General features: G+C 35.5%; 2 protein-coding genes across 2 annotated transcripts in view; one reads left to right on the top strand and one right to left on the bottom strand.

Moving 5' to 3' along the window:
- LOC127840184 (uncharacterized) overlaps positions 1-14,993 on the top strand; it is a 26,229-nt gene extending 11,236 nt beyond the window's left edge. Inside the window, exons 2-8 of the mRNA XM_052368693.1 lie at positions 11,784-12,198; positions 12,436-12,551; positions 12,641-12,861; positions 13,446-13,563; positions 13,649-13,922; positions 14,126-14,249; positions 14,910-14,993. Of these exons, the coding sequence (XP_052224653.1) occupies positions 11,809-12,198; positions 12,436-12,551; positions 12,641-12,861; positions 13,446-13,563; positions 13,649-13,922; positions 14,126-14,134 (1,128 nt within the window). The 5' untranslated portion in view covers positions 11,784-11,808 and the 3' untranslated portion in view covers positions 14,135-14,249; positions 14,910-14,993. The remainder of the gene's footprint in view (positions 1-11,783; positions 12,199-12,435; positions 12,552-12,640; positions 12,862-13,445; positions 13,564-13,648; positions 13,923-14,125; positions 14,250-14,909) is intronic.
- LOC127840191 (arylalkylamine N-acetyltransferase 1-like) lies at positions 589-19,663 on the bottom strand. Its single transcript, XM_052368696.1, has 2 exons — positions 19,542-19,663; positions 589-1,588 (listed from the first exon to the last, which is right to left on the bottom strand). The coding sequence occupies exons 1-2, from the start codon at positions 19,587-19,589 to the stop codon at positions 929-931; spliced, it is 708 nt and encodes a 235-aa protein (XP_052224656.1). The 5' UTR covers positions 19,590-19,663; the 3' UTR covers positions 589-928.

The raw sequence follows: 19,663 nt of genomic DNA, 5'->3' as shown, positions 1-19,663 counted from the left end.
TTAGCGACGTATCTGACGGGAAGACGATCAATGACAAACTCATGCGCTAACAACATAACTTTCAGGACGAAAGTGACAAACTACCATAAGGTTTGAAAGTATATTTAGTACAGCGAATGGCACATCGCATACTATCTTATCCAGCATTTGCGATACTTAGCTACATTCTATATACCGGTAAATGGCCGATGTAGTAGCTATGGGTAATATGTCCTCTTTTATAACAAAATGCGACGTTATTCACATCATCTTGCACACTTAGCATACGTTTTGTTAAGGATTAAGAGAGTATTTTATGACTTTCAATAGCCAGTTTAAATAGACGTGAAATTGATAAAACTATATTGACCCTAGAGGATTTTTTTTATAAAGTTATGGCTATGTTGTTATACTTAAAAATATGCATATGTCTGAAATAAAAGGTAAAAATTAATGTATTAACAATTAGTCTTATATAGTACACCAATGACATAACATACAAAATTGCGTCCGACCGTAAGAAGAACCTAGCCGATATCGAGATTAAATGTCCCATCATATCATAATGGAACTCCATTTTTAAACTATGTATAAAATAACAACGATTCGTTGTGTTTTGTTGATTTATTACGATTTTTTTATTTAAAGAAAAAAGCTTAAAATACAGTTACGCGTTACCCCCAGGCTATCCAGTCATCAGAAACCAGTTCGAGGTCCAATATCGGTCTCCCCTCTCTTAAACCGTATACATATATGGCGTTTCAAAGGAATACAGATTATGAGTAAATTTCAAATAAGATGCAATATGGTTTAAACTATGTGACAGCTTAAAACAACCATTACCACCTGACTATGCATATTCAAAAGAATAATAATGACAGTTTACATACAATTTTGTATTTTCGATTGTAGTTATAACTTCCCTTCCAATGAGTCTCGCATTATTGGCTCACAACTGTTTGACGTAAACTTTCGTGGATACGTTCTCACCCATGTTCTTGAACACAACTTCGCCATTTTCTTTGTAATCAGCATATAGAAAAGTATGAATTGTTTCAAACCCATATTTTTCAAAAATACGCTGAGCGTGTCCCGACGTTCCTTCGCCTGTGATACACGGCATTTCGAGTGCAAACTGCGAGAAGAACATAAGCGCAGCTTCTATCAGCTTGCAGCCAAGTCCACGCTCCCGGAAATCCGGCCGAACGCCAAGATTTGCAAATTGTATAGCGACGTTGACGTCAAAACGCTTAAAGACGTTCATTTCGTTGTGTTTCTGGTAGATGAATTTCAATATGGTTTTTATTTTTTCATCTTTGATTTCATCGGTGTTCAATTGCCAACGTCTCGTCAAGGTAAACGCGGTTCTTATTCCAATGATTTCATCGCTTGATTCATCGATCAAGATCAGCGATAAATGTTCGGAAAATCTAACTTTCAAGATTTCTTTTAAGCTGTCGTCTGCGACAACTCCCAAAGATTTACTCAGCGGCATGTCGGGAAAAAAGTAGTCCGAAAGAAAGTCGACCAACGCCTGCATACGACCTTCCGAGAGTAACTCGAAGTGCAAGCCGTCTAGCGGTAATGCGGCATTGATGTCTTGCATAATCTAAAACAAGAAGAGTAGGACTATCCAATAGTAGTGTGAATTACGGGGGCTTATGGTAAGACAATATATAACAATTGCATGATGAATGATGAAATTCAAGTCCGAGCAAGCTGAATTTTGGCCAAGTTTGATTTGTAAGTGTGTCATTTACTTTAGAGGTACACATAGGTACGTAACACATTATCTTCTTATTGTGACCGCTTTCTCTGGTTTTCTGCAAGTGGGCTCGACGCAAATTATGTACTGGTCCATCGTATGAAAACTGATACTTAAAGCTAAATGGAACATACTAGTGTTGTCCTTACAAAAAGTAAATAGACATTTACAGATCAATAGATTCTCTACGATCTCATGATACATATGACGCGATTTCACTACATGTAAGTTTCTGACATACATGTTTTATCGTCATATAGCATGTCCATATCAACTATATACTTCAAACATAATTAAATATATATAATATGTGTACTATTTCATATACAGGAGTGGCAATTAATAATTTAAATTGCGTCTTGCTATTCATAAATATCTAAATTAAAATTAAAAATTAAATGTACCATTTCCATATATAATATACTCAAATATGTACTGACTATTTACTGGCTATGTACTTAAGAGGCTTTTTCACAGATTTTGGCATGTATTGAAGTTTGTCATTAAATGCTTTATATTGATAATATATACATTGGATCTAAAAAGCTCTTAGACTAGTAAAGAAAATAATTAAATTAAAGAAATAGAAAAGTAACCCTCAAGTGGGCTCGAACCACTGACCCCTGAAGTAAAAGTCTATCGCTTACACCACTCGACCATCCGTGCTCATACTATGACATTTGTATTTTATACTTTACAGGACAACAGCAAAACTCTCCAAATTATTAAATCGTTTCGCTTTGTAACGCTTTCTAATGTTCAGGTTATTAAATCGTTAAAATATGCATATAATAGGTATTTTAGAGCACGATACATGTTCAAAATTACAGTTTCCTCAAACATATCATAAATTTGTAACAAAAATTTGCGAATCCTAAACATTTTTTTTAAATTTTGTCAATTAAGCAAAACGTGAAAAGATCCCGTTAAAGCTGTTTACATGTGTCATTTCATTTCGTCTTGTTCTTATTTCGCATTTATACAGTACATCACTGTTGCACGAAAGACATTTCGTGCTCAAGATAGCCCAGTAATGTTATCAGCACAGTATATTTGTCATAGGTAAATAGATCATCAACATGTTCGTAAATACAACCATTAAAACAGTTGACCTACTCTTGGAAAGGGGTCAGAGCCTTCAAGGGGCATTTTCACAGATTTTTGCATGTATTGAAGTTTGTCATTAAATGCTTTATATTGATAAATGTAAAAATTAAATCTAAAAAGCTCCAGTAAACAAGAGGGTCATGGTGGCCCTGGTCGCTCACCTGAGAAGTATTAATGATAAGTAAGGGTTATAAAACATCTTTTTGTCAAATTCAATGGTTTTTTATTACCATTTTTTATTGATTTGTAAACGGTGAAATTTGATATGATTAGTAATGGAGGAGCAAGAATAAGTAATTAAGACTTTTTCAGAAAGTGAATTGAACGCGGTACACAATGAAGATGTATACATTTTATGAATAAAAGAAATGACACTGCATTATAGTACCGTGATTTTATATGTTGAATATTTAAGGCATTTTGAAGAATTTCTGGATATATTGCACATACAGCAAGTTATGTTCAAACAGAAACTTGTTTGAACTTTTAAGCATACTACATGTGTAGTAGCAAAATGTTTTTTTGTTGAACGTATATATCCATGAATATCAACCCCAAAGACGTTAGACCTTGTGCATTTCCAATAAATATTGTTGAGGTCTGTTATAGTTTCCTAAACTGAAGGTAGAATGTACTTGTGTCCAGTATAAATCGATGTTTAGAAATGTATGTTTTGCAACATGAAAATCAAACCATATACTTGTCAGATAACAACTGGTTTCATTATTTTTGCTCCAATATGGCACATTACATTAAAATAGAATGATTTGTATAATCAGTAAAGCGCATTTGGGATCTAATTGTGGTGTAAGATAGAATTAGGATTTTGTATTGGTCCATAGGATCAAAATACAAAAGCTTTTTCAAGCCTATCATACAAATGTACAGTGATTGTAGGGAATCATTCCAGGGGTTCTGAAATATGCTGTCCGAGTTGTCCGAGTCGTCAATTTCCCCTTCCGGACAAGCAGTTTTTGAAAGCTGACTTGTCCGGGGACAAGTAAAATTTCCGTGGTAATTTTTTTTTCGAGAACGAAACTACTCTATTTTCCGAAAATCAAAAACGAAAGTTTATATAAATAGCTTATGATTAATCTGCGGACTGGCACACTTTTTCAACTAGAGGTAGGTTATTTTCCGATAATAATTATTTAAGGTAGTAAACCAGTCGACGAGTATATATAGCAACAGCCAATCACGCATAAGAAAACAATTTTAATAGAGAAACCAGCACACATGTGTATAGCAACAGCCAATCACGCATTAGATAACACTTTTCGTACATTGCAAATGGCCGCATACATGTTCTAACGACCTGCATTTGATTTTTATATAATAAAACCACTTCATGATTCAATCATGCAATATTGGCTCCTTCCCTGAACCTGTCAACATCCAAAGTGAAAGTTTTGATCTTAAAGGAATATGACACTAGTTCTGAAGAAATATTCAGAAAAAAAATCAAAGTACTGTTGCTAAATAACCTTACATATTCTTATCAAATAGTATCATGATTATAAACTTTCATTTTGTTACAATTAGAATTGCGTATAACCATTTGCATTCTATAAACGGCATGTCCTATTATATGATTAGGGACGGCATGTCCTATTATATGATAAGGGAAAATTTAAATATAATACAAGGTCCTAAAAATTCGAAAACAACTACAGGATTGTATGTTTTGTCCATGAATTGATAAATATGCAGAATGATGGGTATTAAAATAAGAATGTGTAGAAATTTTAGCAACAGCACAAGTGGAGAAAAAAAACACTATAAGAAATAACAAATGGAACATTTTTATTTTACATATGTACATATGCAACCAAAAATGTTAAATGATGAAAAAACATTTTTTTGAATTCAACAACTACTTTCAACACTAAAAACATAATGTAACAAAATAATTTCATAAACTTCAAAATACACAAACACATACACACTAACACATGCAAACACGCATAGTTTATTTGAATTTGATAGATACATTTTAAACATCTTCTACTCATATTAAAATGGAGAAAGTGAAAACAGTAAATAGTGTTGGCTTAATGGAAAATTGTTTGTTTTCAAAGCTGACAATTATATTACATTTTGGTATCCTTGGATAATAAATGTGACTTCTAGAGTGTTAACAAGGTTTTACTACATAGCCATATAAGGAAAAATGCCACGCCCCCTTGCAGCCATGTTTTTTTAACGGATCTCAACCATTTTCGAACTCAGCCCAGATATCATTAGTACAAATATTCTGACCAAGTTTCATAAGCATTGGACCAAAAATTTTACTTCTAGAGTGTTAACAAGGTTTTACTATAGCCATATAAGGAAACTGCCCCGCCCCCTGGCAGCCATGTTTTTCAACGGACAAGAACCATTTTCAAACTCATCCAAGATATCGTTAGAAAAAAAATTCTGACTAAGTTTAATGAAGATTGTGCAATAAATGTGACTTCTAGAGTGTTAACAAGGTTTTACTATACACTAAAGCCATATAAGGTAAACTGCCACGCCCCCTGGCGGCCATGTTTTTCATTCAACTGGAACCATTTTCGAACTCTTCCAAGTTATTATTGGGACACATGTTCTGACCAAGTTTCATGAAGATTGGATTAAAAATGTAACTTCTAGAGTGTTAACAAGGTCTTACTATAGCCATATTAGGAAACTGCCACGCCCTCTGGCAGCCATGTTTTTCAACCAACCAGAACCATTTTCGAACTCGTTCAAGATATCATTATAACAAATGTTCTGACAAAGTTTCATAAAGATTGGACAATAAATGTGACTTCTAGAGTGTTAACAAGGTTTTACTATAGCCATATTAGGAAAACTGCCCCGCCCCCTGGTGGCCATGTTTTTCATCCAACCGGAACAATATTTGAACTTGTCCAAGATTTTATTGGGACACATGTTCCCACCAAGTTTCATGCAGATTGGACTAAAAATGTGACTACTAGAGTGTTAACAAGGTTTTACTACAGCCATATAGGGAAAACTGCCACGCCCCCTGGCAGCCATGTTTTTCAACCAACCGGAACCATTTTCGAACTCGTCCAAGACTATTATTGAGATACGTGTTCTAACCAAGTTTCATGAAGATTGGACAATAAATGCGACCTTTAGAGTGTTAACAAAGGTAAATGTTGACGACGCACAACGCACGACGCACGACGGACAAAAGGCGATCATAATAGCTCACCATAAGCACGTTGTGCTCAGGTGAGCTAAAAAACGAATATAATTAAAGAAAGAAAAAAGTAACCCTAAACTGGGCTCGAACCACTGACCCCTGGAGTAAGACTCTTGCTAAGACCACTCGGCCGTCCGTCCTCATACAATGAGTCCTCGTAGTATCACAGAATATAACGACAACAACAGAACTATCAAAATTATTTAATCGCTTCGCTTTATAATTCCCATGTCTTTAACTCGTAAAAAGATGCATATAATAGATATTTTAGAGCATGGTTATGTCAGTTTTTCTGTTTCCTCACAAATATCATAACTACAATGAAAATTTGCGAATTTGTATTAAATTTTTCAATTTACCAAAACGTGAATAGGCCCCTCTAAAGGGTTTTAAAAAATCATGAAAACCAAGTACAGGCATGTCTTTCATGGGACTTACTTTATATGGATACGGAGAATGAGATTTCAAGGGATAAGTTTGTTTTTTGTGGAAAACTATAAATAGTTAAATATTTTTTTCAGAGGGGTTGAAGCTTAGTTTGGCTAAAGACGCATTAAAAAGACCCCGAGTGTTCAGTTCCTTTTTCTATAACAACGAAAAAGACGAACACGTTTGTTGATTTAACCGTTATTATGATTTTTAATTCACGGTTGCCAATTTATTATGACAATCAACACCGTGGTTATTCTAATTAAGTTTTGGTCGATTAACTCTCATTTGACCACAAGATCAAAAAAGTATACATTAGCATATCTTGTATAAAATGTTTGAACATTATTGCTGCTACATGGTATAACTTTGTTTTATGATCATATACATGTCTACATTTTATGTATTATATTGAATAAAAAATTCAACAACTCTCATTTGACAATAAATACCATTCTGAACATTCAGTTAAAAGTTATTTACCACAGTCCTATAATAGGTATCGTAATCTCGCGTTTTGGATATTTTCGGCGATGTACATATTTTTTCAACAAATGACAAAATCAACGATGCAAAAAAAAGGAAAACAATGTATATTGTTATAAACAAGTTTGTTTTAAATAGGGTTTAAAAAATCGGACAACTTGTCTACGTGTTTACCATAGGCAAAAATGACCGTCATTCCGCCGGTTGTGTTCCGCGCATCAGTAACTGGGGTATTTTCGACGATCGCGTTGAACTTATAGTTCAATACTTATCAAACACGTTGAGTAGCATGGTCCTAGTTAATAATGGACATGCTTAAACTGCTTTTAAATATTTTTTTCACATAAATTAGTTAATTTAATTAGTATTTACAGTTTTATTTACACGTCACTTCTGTATTTCATTAGTCCTCAGAAGTACAAGTAGGGCAAATGAAACAGTCATAGGCATAGTACCTTACTTGAAGTACAAAATGCCAAATATACACATCATTGACACAAATCAGAACATCTCTACATGACAATGGTAATACAATACAAGTTTGTGTAAGTCCAAAGGATATAGTAGAGTTCTCACAAAATGCACTTATCAGACTCTGGTATGTGACTGTCATCGGAGTCGGATCTGACCACCTCTCCAAATGGTGGCTGCATTCGTTTGGTCTAAATGCCGAATTTACTAGTCATAGGCGGAGATGTGATGAACTTTTCTTCGTCTTTAGACCTTTTGCGCTTTGATCAAAAGTGAAAATGTATTGCTCTGGAGAACAACAGAAGATTCTGTTGTAGCTTTGTCTTCTTTACTGAGTCTCTTCCTTTGTTTTTTTTCTTGTTTTTTTTTAATGAGTCAGCTGATGTTTCATTTGATATTTCAGGAACAGTTTGACTTTGATTTTGGAAAGTCGCTGGTGGAGCAAGTTCTGACGAACATATCACATTTGAATTTATTGGAAATACACCTGATTTTCTAAATGCTGTCTGGATAGTTAATGCAGTAGGGGTATTGGTGTACGCTCTGCCAACAATTGCACAAACTGCATACATTGAGATGGCATTGCCAACCCTTTCTTGTATGTGTCTATGGCAAGCAGAGTTCCAGGCTTTTTCAATGGGCCCAATACACCAGACATTTAAAGGCCGTAACAGATGATTAGAGTAAGGTGGCGAATCAAAGAAAATAATGTGTTCTTTTTTCGTCCATTCAATCAACGGCAGAGATACATGACTTTGGTGGCCATCATATAACAACAGACCATAACCGCTGTCAGCAATATTAAAAATACATTCAGGCTTACTTGTCAAATCATATTTTGCATGATGTTTGTTAGTTTTTTAAAGTAATTGCTAATATAATTTTGATTTGCTGACATGGAATGCAATAGTTTTATATTTTTAGGCTTCGCTAACCTCAAATTTGGCCATCTGGACGTAAAGCCATAAAACCAGTCGATGCCTATTGTTTGCGATTTCTGTCTAATTCCTAAATGGACAGCGTAGTCCGGAGTCAACTTAATGGTTTCTTGTCTTGAATAGCCATAACCTACTCCAGTCATGGTGTGCACGTGGTTTGCTTAAATTGCTTCTTGTTCCTGACTCACTCAACAATGTTGGCGGCCCGGACCTTAACCCAGCAAACATTGTATATTGGACCCATAAGGGCCCCATCTGGGCGTCTATATGGGTCCCAACCGGGCACCCCATATGGGGCCCACGCGGGATTTGCAACCGGGAAAAATGAGGGACCCATGTGGGCTTGCTATATGGGTAAAATATGGGCCCTATATGGGTATAATATGGGCCCTATATGGGTCCCTTGTCTGACATCTGGGTATTATATGGGACCTATATGGGTCCCTTAACTGATATCTGAGTATAATATGGGCCCTATATGGGTCCCTTGTCTGTCATCGGAGTATTATATGGGCCCGATATGGGTCCCGTAACTGACATCTTGCTATAATATTGGCCCCATATGGGTCAACTTGTCTGACATCTGGGTATTATATGGGCCCTATATGGGTCCCTCGCACGACATCTGGTTGGTAAATGGGCCATATATGACATCCGGTCAATAACCAGGTTCAATATGGGTGTCTACAACGGACATATGGGTCTCCATTGTTATCCCAACCTAAGAATGATAATGATGTTGAAATGCTAGGGATTCTATTTAGATACAACAAAAATAATAATTTGTCATGACATTTAATAAGTGAAAAAAATGAACATAACAAATGGTTTCAAGCAAATCTGTAAAAGGTGTGATTCAAACATCACAACTATAAGTCACTGCAGCATTTTGTGCACACGGTCTTTGTATATACACTTACAGATGCATTTACACCATTTACAGTAAGAATGAAGACTCTTTATCAAACATACATTTGTGTATGTCATAAATTACAATGCAACAACCACAATGGTAAACATACATGCAGACATTACACACTTAAAGATACACAGGGATTTTGACGTATATACATGTATGTTTTAAAACGCCCACACAAATGAACTTGATCGAAGCCTTAAATGTACATGTATTTAATTGAGTCTTTCATGAGATGACTTACTACTAACAGTTAAATTAGATAAATACGATGACCAACGTTGAGGATCAGTGTATAGACAAAGGTTGCCATCTTATATGATAGAACCAAGACTTTTAAATCTAATTTTGCACACAAAAATGTTACTAGTATTTTCTTTATCAGTCTATACGAAATATTCATAAAAGGTTGCTAACAATTGAGCCCATAACAGCTATTTTATCTATAAAAAATCAAACATTTTTTTAATTTTATGATTAACTACTATATAAATAACTTGACATTAGACAAAGTTTATGTAAGATTTTCTATGGTGATCAAGGTTTTTTTTACCTAGATTCAAATTCGCCTTAGATATTGTTAGACTAATATTCTGATTACTTTTGCTGCCTTAAAGATATGTGAACTACGCATGTAGTCCACAGAGTGCAGTCTGCGAAATAAGCGCACGCCCGGCGGCCTGGGCGTGTAAATTATAGCTCGGGTCTATTAAAATTGCCATATCGTACGCCCGTCGGGCCAGTAGAAATTCCGTGCATTAATATTGTTTACATTTTTAAGTGTGATAAACGTCATTATTTTGTGAGTACTTCGCGAAGATTTCCGAAAGAACTTCGTTCAATTTCGCATAAAATACGAGACTTAAACGCGTTCCGATTGGTCCATACATTCGTCGGTTATTTACGAGTCTTAATCTGGGCCACGTCATGAATAATTAAGACTGGTTATTTACTATTGGCACACGTCATGCTGATGTGTTTACTTGAAAAGTAAACCAATCGACGTCCGCGGCTTGCATTTCCGGAAAATCGGTTTATTTTGTAACCTTGTGTGTGTTTACGTTCCGTGTGTTATTTCCAAACTTGTAATCCATACGCGCATAAGGGTGCATTATGCTCAAATACGTCGCTGGAGCGAAGCCTTGCAAGAAACTGCCAACAACGGAACGTAAGTCAACCAATGACTATGAAAAAACACGTAAACGTGATTTTCAAGGAAAATGGTTAAACATCTATCCTTGGTTGAAATATGAAAATAATGTAATGTATTGTTCAGTTTGTCGCGTACAGTCGATGAAAACAAAACAGCACGAGTCCCTAGCCTTTGTAAAAGGCACATACAATTTTAAGCTCGAGTCAGTTAAACAACATGATGATAGCATCGTGCATAAAAGGTACATTGATATAGGAGAGGCGAAATCACAACCATCCTGTAAGAGTAAGGCTGCTGAAGCTTTACGAACATTGCATGAAAGTCAGCACAACAGTCTGGCTATCAAATTTCGCACTGCCCATGCACTGGCCAAAACCCACATGAGTTTTAGAACATTCAGTACCATATGTGTGTTAGATGAGGCTTAGGGATTGGATGTTGGTGTGAACTATCGTAATGACAAAGCTGTTGCTTCTTTTACAAAAGCTATTGCAACTGTTGTGCAAAGAACAACTGTAGAAAAATTGAAGAATACACAGTTCTGTAGTTTCACAATTGATGGGTCAACTGATTTCACGGGAGATGATCTTGAAAACATCTACATTCGAACTATTCACTCCGGACGTGTTGAGGACACATTCTTGCATATAGGTTGTGCTGAATCTGGCTCCAGCAAACACATACATGAGCATGTCAAGGAAGTGTTTGCAAAACTTCACATTACACTGCATATGGAGCAGCAAATATGCAGTGTATAAATAAAATTAAAATTAAAATTAAAAATATAAATAAAGCTTATCATAAATCTTATTAAATATATTGCACTTTGCCTCTGAGTCCTAAACAAATACATTTTATAATGCACATATTTGAAAAAATCTTGAATAAATAAATACACAACTCTGAAATAAATACATTGCAGAAGCTAAAAAAATGTTACAACAAAAATAATTGGTAAATCCTTCTTTAAATCTGAGCAAAAACAGCTAAAAGGGGCTATGGCTTGTTGAAGCGTCCCAAAGGGGCAGTCAATAACAAAATCTGAAAAAAAAATAAGTTATATATTTACACATTAAAATACTATATATGAAAGGAAAGGTATTTACGCTGTCTCGTGCAAATAACCATTGACCATTAAGTCATGAGTTCCATACCTCAGTCGACATTTTTCAAACATGTTCATTATTTGTGTTTATCAATTGTATGTTCTTGTCTTTTATTTATTTGGTTTATTCATTGAATATGTATTCCCACATTAAATTAAAATTGTTATCTACGTGTTTGTTACCCTAGAGTATTAGACTAGTTTCTTTTAAATAATTCATTTATATTTCAAATTTTAGGTCACAAGACACTGTTGAAAGCAGAATGGCCACACCTAGTAGCTACACACTGTCTAGCTCACAGACTCGAACTGGCATTCAAAGATGCCGTAAAACTGACAAACATAAACATGTTTGTGAAAAGAGTATGACTCTACTAATTGGACTGTATTATTTGTACCACAAGTCCCCTAAACAGAAGAAAGCGCTTCAGAGAGCGTTCGTCATGATGGACTTCAAGGCATCTATAATGCCTACACGCATCGGTGGGACCAGATGGTTGCCACACTTGGACCGTTCACTGTCAGCCTTCTTTAAAGGCTACAGAGCGCTAGTGTACAAGCTACAGACGTCATCCCATGACAATGCCAAGGCAGAGGGGTTTGCCAAGCTGGCTACAGATGGCTTTTTGATCCTTTACTTGCTACAGCTCAAGGTAATTCAAAATGATAAGTTGTTTTTTTCTAGTTTGATATTAATTTATATGTATTTATAACAATAATTGCTATCTAATTTTATTATTGATATTAATTTATTAATTGCATGAACGAAAATTTGACAAAAATATAATATTTGACTTGCTTTTCAATACCGGCTTTTGGATATTACATGTACAACGGAATTCTTTCCTATTTAAATGCTGTCATTATTAAATTATTTTCATTTTATTAAGGCCGTGGTTTCAATGTTGATGAGACTGTCAAAGTATCTACAGAAGCAGGAGGTTTCCTTGGCTGAGGCTTACTCTAGGGTAGCTGTAACCATGAAAGGCCTTGTGACCTTGAAGTCGTAAGTATATTAAAATATATAGTGCCAACACGTTTTAATAATACATGTAGTTAAAGAGTTTTTTAAAAAAATAACCATTTATGCTTCAGGGAGTCAGAGTGTTTAGCTGAAGTTGAGCAAGTCCTCTCTGACAAAGCTTATGATGGCATTGAGTTTACATTTAGGGGTCAGAGACCACAACCTGTGCTGGAAAAAATTGTTGACTCTGTCCTAGGCAAAATTGAGGAACGCTTTCAGCAGAAGGACCCAGTCATTGAGGCTACCAAAATAACTGGACTGAACAATTGGCCTTATGACCAATCAATGAAACGTATAACACAGTTATGCAGGCATTTCCATGTGCGCTTTAAGCACCGGGGCACCCCTGTGCCTTAGTACTATTCAATTTATTCAATGTTTACACCAATTTGTATTGCTATAATCTTTCAACATGTATTCAAAAAATCATCAAAAAGGAGATGTTAATAAAGATTCAAAAGCTATTCAAGTTAAAGTTTAAGTTCAATAAGATTGGGTTTAGTTAAGTACAATGTACCTTAAAATTAAACAAATTCAAGTGGTTACCCAGTACAAGCGCATAAGACTATTTGCCCCAGTGCCTTAGCAAATTTCTTGGCAAAGGCCTGTTAGTGTTATGGTGTTCCTGTTAGTGTTGTATTTTTCTGTTATTATTTATTAGTTATTTCTCAGTTTTCAGTGTATGGTATTCAATTTTACTGGTATATGGCTTTAGCAAACTTTAGAAATAAAAATATATTTTTTCAAATATCCCCATTTATTACTCTTCATTATGAGTACTTCTCTGAAATGCAATTGTGAACTAGTATTGTACAGCAGATTCATACTTATTGTCGACTATACTGGTAAATCAAATTATTATGTGTTTACTTCCAGAGTATGGAAATGGTGAGGTCAAAATTTTGTGTGGCCACTTCAGAGATGTCCTCAAGTTTGACAGTGAGAAAATTGTTCTGGAGGAGTGGAAACTTCTGCGAGACCATGGGTATGAAAAGTGAAGTTTTGTAGGATTTTGATTCTTATAAAAAATGAATACTAGGTTTGCTCATGTTCAGCTTTATTTGAATATACTTTTTCAGGTATCCAGACTCCCTAGAAGGCGTGAAATGGCCAGACATATTCCGTCTGATGCATGGACGGGATGTTGATTTGGCACTAAAGCTTGTGGAACTGGTGCTGGCGCCGCCACCGACTTCTGTTAAAAATGAGACATCATTCAGTGCAATGAAGCTTATCAAGCATAAGAGAAGGGGAAAGATGAGCACTGATACATTAAATGATTTGGTCGCCATCCACCTTGATGCCCCCAGCATTGCCCAATTCAACCCAGATGATGCCATAATGGAGTGGATGGTTTGTTCCCTTTACTTCTATTACCTGTTTATTTTAACTATAAACATATATGTTGGTGCATATGATTTCGTGCAGTATATCATATTACAGTTGTTTTATTTACTCATTTAGGGTATTGATTTTACTTCACTTCACAAGCACATGGTATATTAATTAATAATTGCAGCATATATGTTGACTTTCAATTTTTTGCAAACAAGCAGCACTGGTAGACGTTTGGGGTATTCTCAAAAGAGGAAGGTACCAGAGGATGAGTCAGAGGTCACAGACATGACAGCACCAGGTCCATCAACCACATCAACCAGTGATGAAGGAGAAGCTACTTCTGTAAGACAGAGTTTAATAAGCTATGCTTTAAAACACAGCATAAGACAAGGGACAAAATTGTCACAAAACCAGGTTTTCATTGTGAAAAAAAAAATCTGATAAAGGGAGAAAACTCAAACTGAACTTTTGAAATGAACAAACAAAATTAACCCCCTTTGTAAGTTTGTTTTTAAAAAAAATCTATCTTTAGTCGTGGCGACCTTGACATTGGAGATATTGACGTGATTCTTTCGTGCGACACACCGTCCCATGATGGTGAACAAATGTGCCAAATGATTTTAAAATCTCACAATGAATGACATAGTTATGGCCAGGACAAGCTCATTTATGTCCATTTTTGACCTTTGAACTCAAAGTGTGACCTTGACCTTGGAGATATCGACGTAATTATTTCGCGCGACACACCGTCCAATGATGGTGAACAAATGTGTCAAATGATTTTAAAATCTGACAATGAACGACATAGTTATGGCCCGGACAAGCTTGTTCCGCCCGCCCGCCAGCCCGCCAGCCAGCCCGCATTCGCCAATCTAATAACCAGTTTTTTCCTTCGGAAAACCTGGTTAAAAAAAGTCAACATGTATGATAAAAAAGTATGCCATCTATGCCTTCACGTGTCAAGTAATCTTATGGAAAATAACGATCAGGCTTCTTTTACAGGATATGGATTCTGACGAAGAGGATATCCAGGATTGCAGTAGTGAAGATGAGATGAATGAAGAAGTCGTTAATCACATGTTAAAGAGTTATGATTAATAAACCATTAAAGGACATACTTACCTCGACTTGTTATATTGTGCAATTGTTTTTGCAATAGGCTTTACAGTTAACGCTGATACACTTTTACTTTTTAAAAGATTATCTGCTATTGAATGATGAAACCCATTAGCAGGGTGTATATTTTAAAAAATACTTTGTGCTAGTAATTTTGCTGCTGGGCTACTTGTCTTCACCATTCAAGTAACCCGAATGGCTAGTGGATAAAATGAACTACCGTGAAGACTGCGGACTCCACTGCAGCTAATGTGTTGAGTCAGTGTCGCATAGGTTAGCTGCAAAAATTCCTGTGCACTATATGAACACGCAACAGTTCGGTGGTAAGTTGTAGCGATCAAAACATTTCAAGCGCCGCACCACGCCGTCCATCCGAATGCGCCCCAGTTGTACACAAACTAATGTTGAACCCATATCGATCGCTTGTGAGGATGGTGCCGGCAACGGCACGCTGAGCCTTCAATTACTTGGAATTACCCGAAAAGACTAGGATGATAATCTAAGCATGTAGTCAACCGAGGATATTTGAGCAAATGTGCTGAGTCATTGTCGCTAAGGTAGCGGTAAAAGTTCTGTGCACTATATGAGCACGCTACAGTTCGTTGGTCAGCTGAAGCCACTCAATACATTCCAAGTGCCGCGCCACGCTGTCCGTCGGAATGCGCCCCAGTTGGATAGGACCTAATGTTGGACCCATCTCGATCGGTTGTGAGGAAGTTGCCTGGCCCCGGCACAGATATGCGCTTGGAAGTCGGTCATGGGATTTTAGGAGCCCGCCAGGAACCGGTGCACATTTACTGGAAACAAAGAACTTTTCGGCAGAATCATATAACAAAAACATTTAAGAAAATGTCATCTCTCTAGCGACAGAGCAAATTTAATCTTAAACAAACTCTCTCTTGAACAAAATCAATATCTACGTCATCATCAATTTCACTGTCACTATCTGACAAGTAAAGAGGGTTTTTCGAAAAAGAATCTACATCAACAGAAGACTGAGAGTCTTGCACTGAAAGGTATTGATGATAGTGATCATCTTGAAGAAAATGTGAAGAACTTCCATTGTCAACTGAAAGCTGTGTTTCTTCACGTTGGTCTGTACAGTCTGTTAATTCGGACAAATTAGAACAAAACTCTCCCATTTTTTTTTTACAGAAGTGTGATGCATCGAATCACTACCTTGGTAGATTGCAGATATATGACCTTCGACATAAGAACGATCTTTTCTGTACGAATACCAATAAGCAGCTTTTCGTTTGTCCGCCATTGCGAAGAATTGAAATTTCTGACTTGAATACAAAATTATATCGCGAAAATATGTGACATATACATTTCAACGCTCTAACAACTGCAATTATAATGGAACAGCCCTTTAGATATTTATTTTTCTAAAAAGAGACATGGTGCCAGAAATTCGTTAGAAAACATATATGTAAATTCGTTCATAAAGCTTACTTTTTTTGCAATTCCACTGCCAATTTTCTCCAACAGACATCCAACTTCCAAGAACCGTTAGAAAGAGCGTCCAGACAGAAATCTCGCGCGCAAACATGTTTTTTTAATAAACTTGTGGTTTTTTTTAATGTCGATTTCATTATATAATATTATCATTACATACCTCTTTTAATGCAATCGAGGCGCCAGAAAAAGCTATTTATATTTTTTTTAAGACAATCCATCTTTCATTAAACACACGCTTAATTACGTCCCTTACAAGCCCATATACATTTGGGTAGTTCAATTGGAAATATAAAGTACATGGGTCCCATATGGGTACTGTATGGGCAAACCCATATGGGCTTGCCCGGATTTAGCCCATATGGGACCCATATATGCATGTTTGCTGGGAAGATGTTTATCTCAACCCTGCCTTTATCACGGTCTTTTAAAGTGGTATTAAATGGGCACTGAGAACATCTTTTCTTCGCTCACAACATAAGTGCCATCTTCTACCACAGCTTGATACGACTCTTTTAGATTACCAGGGTCATACTTTCTGTAAGGACCTATAGAAAGATCGGTATGCTAAAAACATTTGTTAATGCTAAACAAAATTCTTTAATGATGAAATTTCTTCATAAATAAGTTTAACCATGAAAAAAAAAATTCTAAATGGTATCATATTTTTTATCTTGAAAAGTAAACAAGTAAAGGAATATCACGTGACTGCCATGGCTTGTAATTTGGGTTACGCAGACGAATTGGCAAACATCGGAGTTGGTGTAAAGTAAAATTAAATTTTATTCATGAATGTCGATACTTTGGGATTATTTGAAAGGCATAAACATACTAAATTAGGAATAATTATATGTTCATTTACCGTCCGTACAGCAATTGCAACTTAGTTCATTGCTCAATATATAGTCTCATTTATAAGACGCGCAAAGAATTTAGAGATACTTTTATATGGGCTAAGTTCTTTGGAACGTCTCATCGGAGAAAAGTCAAACATGTGTTGGAAACCAGAAAGTTTAAATTTTAATCAATTTGCGTAATATTACAAAAAAGCATTACCAACTCATTCAGTTTAAGTTCAGAAGTCCATTTTTACCTCAAATATCGTCGAATTGAAGTTAGAAAGGCATAAATTCTTCAGTTAAACTTCTGCTTAAATCGCAAAACAATCACTGACCTGTAGCCATGTCATGAAGCTGATTTAAATATGAAGCAATCAGAAGAAGGAATTACGGTGTAACGTGTACGCGTAATTTTATTTAACATGAGCATTTAAGACCGACTTTTTCTAGTATGCTTATCTTTGTCGATTTAATAAGCATATGTTCAAAACAGATATGGTGCAGTTTCTATTCACTCTTCTTCGTTTCAGCAAGTTTTTATGCATGTCTTTTTCGCACCTCTGTGTTGTTTAATGTACTTACATTCTACGTTACATAGGACGGTATACTGTACGATCTGTAGCAATAATATTTATGTACAGTATAAAAATAAAAGATGTAATTTATTTCAGAACTTTTGAATTGTCACTTTAGAAAAAAAACATGCTAAATTAATCCAGAAAAGTATAATAACATCGGTTTACTATGTAACGCTCTGCACCACAACAGACGAACGCAAACTGTATTTTACGCTGTTTATTCTTCCGCATTTAAACCAGATGCTTTACACCAAGGTCGTGTTATCGATTTTATCTACACAGCGAGCGAATCGAGAGATATTGAAAAATTTAATAGTGGTTGGATTTAAATGATCAGGCGTGCAAAATTCAAAGTGTCATTACATAATTTTTACGAAACATTATCGAGAAATGAATTAACTACACAGGTGTGTAAATATTATTGCAATTCGTTGATATTAAGTGTCTTAAAGGCCTATCGGGGCTTGAATGTTGCGCACAAATTTCTTGCCAAAGAAGGAAAATTTCCCACTATTAAGGTAGTGCACCTCTAATGATTTCCCGCGATTTCTTCGAAGGTTGAAGAGCCTACTATTAGGTGCCGTAGCCTAGTGGTTAAGGCGATAGACTAGAAATATTTTGGGATATTCCCGCGCAGGTTCGAATCCGGCCGACGACGTATACTTTTTTGCGACGCGTTTTATTTATTTTCTAACGTAATTTGATTTAATATGGCATATAAGCTATATTAATTGTTAAATATGTTGCAATTTTTATGCACATTTTTCAATTATTAAAATTAAAACAACGTTATGGCGAAATTGGGTGATTTACTGTTGAAAATACGAACCATGCATGTTGCATTTTTATTTTTATTTAAAAAAGTAAACGGTAAATTTGTCTAGTTCTTGGTATTTATGCTGTATATAGTGTTTCTATAAAAACTAAGTTTAAAATATGACTTAAATGATACTATTTTGAATTTTATGACACTTTGTTTTTAACCGACCCAATTTGTACTTGGCTGAAATCACTTACATTTCATGGTGCTCTTCCATAGATAAAAATTTGTAAAAAATAAATGTCTGTAAAAGAATACTTATTTCATCTTGTTTAAACTTTAAACACCTTTACAGCATCTGTACACACCAACTGCATGCCCATATTTGGAAATTTGAATGAATTATGGAACTTTTATATACCCCAGGGGTGAAAATAAACTGGACAAAAGCCGAGCGTGGGGGTGGTTTTGAAAAAATCGGTATATTTTTTTAAAAGCATGGAAAGCCTACCTACAAATTTGCATGTAGTTCAGTGAAATGATGCTGCTTAAGAAAATAATTAATTAGATTATATTTGGATATGTGCCCATTAGAGGTGCACTACCTTAATCGAATGGTTCAGCCGTTGGACGCTCCAAATATTACCAATATAAAAAGTACTTAATATTTGAGAGCGTCAACAAGTTGGACTACTCAATATATAACCAAAATAAATTAAACGTGACTTCCACCGAGTAGATACAATACGTATGTTTTACATCGGTTTATGTACAATCGTCAAAAATACCCCTACGTCGAAATTACACGATGTCACGACCTATATTCCCGAGTAGGTTTAAAATTAAATCAAATAACAAATATATCGAACGCATGGTCAATTACCTGTTCCAGTGTTTCCCGAGGCTTAACAGTAAAATTCTCCTTCGACATTCCCAAATATTGAACTTGGTCGACCTTTCGACTATCGGTTACAACTACCAGTTCAATGTGTCAGTTTCTAATAG

The sequence above is a fragment of the Dreissena polymorpha genome, chromosome 1 (genome assembly GCF_020536995.1).
Source record: "Dreissena polymorpha isolate Duluth1 chromosome 1, UMN_Dpol_1.0, whole genome shotgun sequence".
Classification (NCBI taxonomy): domain Eukaryota; kingdom Metazoa; phylum Mollusca; class Bivalvia; order Myida; family Dreissenidae; genus Dreissena; species Dreissena polymorpha.
Note: the sequence above shows the minus strand (reverse complement) of the source record. Positions and strands in the feature narration are given on the sequence as shown.

What these genes read in the sequence shown, in the direction of transcription:
- LOC127840191 (XM_052368696.1), bottom strand. Translation starts at nt 19,589, where the DNA reads ATGTCGAAGGAGAATTTTACTGTTAAGCCTCGGGAAACACTGGAACAG. An exon ending in CTCGGGAAACACTGGAACAG is followed by an intron (nt 1,589 to 19,541) that starts GTAATTGACCAT and finishes TTCTTGTTTTAG; the next exon opens with ATTATGCAAGACATCAATGC.